The sequence below is a fragment of the Hippopotamus amphibius genome, chromosome 4 (assembly GCF_030028045.1).
Source record: "Hippopotamus amphibius kiboko isolate mHipAmp2 chromosome 4, mHipAmp2.hap2, whole genome shotgun sequence".
Taxonomy (NCBI): Eukaryota; Metazoa; Chordata; class Mammalia; order Artiodactyla; family Hippopotamidae; genus Hippopotamus; species Hippopotamus amphibius.
The window spans coordinates 46,953,421-46,957,503 of NC_080189.1; the positions used below are offsets into that span (position 1 = coordinate 46,953,421).

General features: G+C 54.8%; 1 protein-coding gene across 1 annotated transcript; it reads left to right on the forward strand.

Moving 5' to 3' along the window:
* Positions 1-322: 322 nt before the first annotated feature.
* INMT (indolethylamine N-methyltransferase) lies at positions 323-3,750 on the forward strand. The gene is made up of 3 exons (XM_057732400.1): positions 323-529; positions 2,000-2,207; positions 3,050-3,750. The coding sequence occupies exons 1-3, from the start codon at positions 337-339 to the stop codon at positions 3,477-3,479; spliced, it is 831 nt and encodes a 276-aa protein (XP_057588383.1). The 5' UTR covers positions 323-336; the 3' UTR covers positions 3,480-3,750.
* The last annotated feature ends 333 nt before the right edge of the window (positions 3,751-4,083 follow it).

Genomic DNA, 4,083 nt, shown 5'->3' on the forward strand with positions numbered 1-4,083 from the left:
CTCTCTTTTCCCATCTGTGTCTCTCTTTTGTTTTGTGGCCCTGTGCCTCTGCTTCATCCTCTCCCAACACTAAACCCCGCCAGGAGCATCTACATTCAAAACACCACCTCTTAGGAGCCAAATGCTGAGAACCCCCAGTACACATGTTGGCCACCCTATTGCATTTCTGTGTTTAGATAATCATCAAACAGATAAACTCCAGCCAGAAAGCTAACATTGTGGCCTGAGTCCAGCTGTGTAGAATCCAAGCTCCACCCTGGGAGGAAAGGCCTGTCTAATGAGATTATGAAACTCCTGATGGGAGGAGGCAGGGAGAGGAAGGTGGATATAACGGGAATGCAGAAGTGGGGAGACACAGCCAGGTCCCCAGCCAGAATGGAGGGCAGGCTATACATAGGAGAGGACTACAAGAAAGAGTTTCACCCCCAGGACTACTTAAAGACCTACTATGCCTTCGATTTGGGCAACGTAGCTGAATATGAAATCCTGAAATTCAACCTGAAAAACCTCTTTGAAACCTTCTCTCCAGGTGAGTGGCTGGTCTCCATCTCAGGGAGAGGATGGGGTGCACCTGACAGGAAGAGCCGCCGGTGGCTGGGGACTTGTCCTCTGGGACACTACTCACCAAGGATGCTGCAAAGGCAGCCCAGCCTGTGAACCCACGAGGACCTGTGCTGGCTTGAGTCTATGACCCTCAGCCTCAGTTTCTGCCCCTGTGAAATGGGAAGGTAACTCCTGAGCCGTGAGGCTCACAGGCTCATGCTAGAGGGGATATGAGACAACAGACATGAGCACACTGCCTTCCTCCCCTGTTGTGACCTTAAAGCCAGGCTTTCTAGTCTGGGCTCATGAGCCCCCTTGAAAATCTAATGAAAGACCTGGTGCATACACACACACACACACACACACACACACTCACACACACACACACACTCACACAAACACTCCTAATCTTTTACACAAAATCAAGAGAGTTCATGAATACCCAAAGCCAAACCACAGAGCTCTGGGGCATCAGGCTGGGTGATCAACAGAGATTATCACCCAACTTCCTCCGTGCACACAAGGGGAGGCTGAGATGGGAGACAGCAGGGTAGACAGCCCAGGTCAGACTGCCAGTCAGTGGCAGCAGTGAATAGCAAGATCAGTTCATTCAGGGCTGCCATGCACAGTTGAGCAGGGAGTGTACTGAACAACTAGGGGCTACTCAGTCATTGAACAAACCTTGCCTAATTATATAACCAATGCCAAGAAAGATATATCAAGCAACTGCCACAGAAATAGAGAGGAAAGAAAGTTTAAGGCTCACAGAGAAATCTTAGGAGACTTCCTAGAGCAGGGACTGGCACTAAGCATTGGATATCGACAGGTGGGTTTCAGTGGAGAATGGAGGAGGGAGGAAGCAGGGAGAAGAGGGCAGGGGACGTAGTGCTAGCCTGAGGCAAAGATCCTTGCTCCCGAATTCATCCCCATAACCCCTTGCCTTCCCTGACTGGCTGAGCCAGTTTTGAACCCACTGGCTCAGGTCTCAGCCCTTATCAGAAGCTCTGTCCTCTGCAGCAAGGAGGTGGGAGAATGGGCCGTGGGGGGTCACTCTCACCATTGTTTTAAACCCAGAATCCGAAGACTGTTGGAAATAAACCAGTTCCTACCAAGAAGTCCATCTGAAATCTGCCCAGAAGTGCAGAACTTGCCCTATCGGGCCTCCAGAAGCAACCCCTGGGGAAGCAGGGGGACTTGGTGCGTGCCAGGCTGTGCCCCACCCTCCAGTTGTCACCCACCTGAGACCCGGGCATGGGGTCTGGACTCCTCACACAGCCTGGGTGCTACCCAAGGCAAGGTCGGGCCCGCTGTGAGTCATCTCCCCCCCCCCCCCCCCGCCTCCGTTGGCAAGTCCTGAGGAAGGCAGAGCCTGGCATCTCCATCCACCACAGCTGGGCATGGAGTAGGGTGCCCCCCCCCCCCCACACACACACCTGGAACACTCTGTCTCCTGTAGGAGGAGTGGGAGGCGACATCCTGATCGACATTGGCACAGGCCCCACCATCTACCAGCTGCTCTCGGCCTGTGAGGCCTTCCGGGAGATCATTGTCTCAGACTACTCGGAGCAGAACCTCCGGGAGGTGGAGAAGTGGCTGAAGAAGGAGCCGGGGGCCTACGACTGGTCCCCAGTCGTGCAATCCGTGTGTGAGCTGGAGGGAGACAGGTACCCACAGCCATCATCCTTCTCAGATGAGGTCTCCTATCCCCACAGGCATCACCCTGCACTTGCTTCCTGAGCCTCTTGGGTCTCTGACCCAGAGCACCACTCTCTCTTTGAGTGAGTCCCACCTCCAGCCTGAGAGCTGCCTGTGCTCTTAGCTTCAGTTGCCCTACTGGGCTCTCCACACTTTGTATCCCACCCATCCTGCAGGACCAGCTTCAGTCCCGCCTCCTCCTGGAAGCCTCCCCTGATTGCTCCAGCCCACACATATCTCACTTTCCTCTGGTTCATCTTCTCCTTTGACCTAATGTTAGAGGGGCACTTGTCATGGGAAGACACGGGCTTCAAGGAATCCTCCTGAAGCACTGTTACAAAACCCCGCAGACCGACAGCACTGCCCCACAGTGGTGATAGTTGCACACATTGTGAATGCAATGAATGCCCTTCAAGTGTACATTTAAAGTGATTTAAGGGAGAAATTTTCGTTATATATATTTTACAACTTGAAGAATAAGGGAATATACCCCAAATTGAATTATTTTGAATTATCAAGAAGAAAGATAAATAGAAGGAGGGGGAAGAGGAAGAAAAGGAAGAAGGAAGAAACAAATGTCAAGTCCACTGTCACCTACCAGCTGTGTAACCTTGAGCAAATCACTCAACCTCTCTGTGCCTCAGTTTCCTCATTTGTACAATGGGAGAAATATGATCTCCCTCAAAGAGCTGCTGAACAGGTTACATCCCAGGCCTGGCCCGTAGGGAGCCCCCTGCGTAGCGGGCAAGGGGCGAGGGGCGGGGGGTGTTGTCCTAGTTCTCATCATCACCCCCGGGACCCTCCCCCACAGGAGCAGGTGGCAGGAGAAGGAGGCGCGGCTCCGGAGGACAGTCACGCGGTTCCTGAAGTGTGATGTCAACCAGCCACACCCACTGGGGCCCGCCCAGGTGCCACCCGCCGACTGCGTGCTGACCACGCTGGCACTGGAGTGCGCCTGCAGTGACGTGCACGCCTACCGGGCGGCCATTCGCAACCTGGTCGGTCTGCTGAAGCCAGGCGGGCACCTGGTCACCGCGGTGGCCCTGCGCTTAAAGGAATACATGGTGGACACCAAGAAGTTCTTTGGGCTCCACCTGGAGAAGGAGATGGTAGAGAAGGCCTTGCAGGAGGCCGGCTGCCAGGTGCTGAGGTGCCAGTACGCCCCCTTCAGCTACTCAGAGGCCCACTGCATCAACGATGGCATCTGCTTTGTGGTCGCCCGCAAGGGCCCCGGGGCCTGAGGCCAGCCTGGGAGAGAGGGCCTGCCCCAGAGGGGATGTCAGAGAGGGTCTGCTCCAGGAGGATGAGTCAGGACCAGTGTTCCTAGAGTCTCACTCCGCAGCCCCCTAATGCAGGGCCAGCCTAGACTCTACCACATCACTCGTATTACTTCTACCCAAGGTCACAGGGGAAACGCAGGGTCTCCCTGCCCCTGGCCCAGGGATCTGGCTCCCACACCCCCTTCTGGTTCAGCTTGCACCGAAATCAGAAAAATAAAGTGGCTCAGATACATATTGAATTGGTTTGGTTCCCCCTACCCCCGAAGCAGACGCTGAGACGAGGATATGAGAGCAAAGAGTTTATCTGAGAGAGGATCCAGGAAGCACCAGCAGGAGCATGGGAAGGAAAGGAAGGAAGGTAGACAGGCAGGTGATAAAGGCTGTGTCATCAAGCCCGTCACCACTGCGGGCAAGTGGAGATCACCTGTCGGGGTGTGGGGGGGGGAACTTGGAGTCGCCCCACCCCAGGTAGCTGGAGTATTTGTCCACCAGCTCCCAGGTCGTGGCTGAGGGCTGCCCCTGGAGCATTGATTGGCCAGCATTTTCAGCCTGCCTTTTCATCGGT

Bases quoted from the DNA above. Each gene is read 5' to 3' on its own strand.
- INMT (XM_057732400.1), top strand. From the start codon at position 337: ATGCAGAAGTGGGGAGACACAGCCAGGTCCCCAGCCAGAATGGAGGGC. The intron at 530-1,999 runs GTGAGTGGCTGG...TGTCTCCTGTAG, and splicing joins CTTTGAAACCTTCTCTCCAG to GAGGAGTGGGAGGCGACATC. The intron at 2,208-3,049 runs GTACCCACAGCC...CCTCCCCCACAG, and splicing joins TGTGAGCTGGAGGGAGACAG to GAGCAGGTGGCAGGAGAAGG.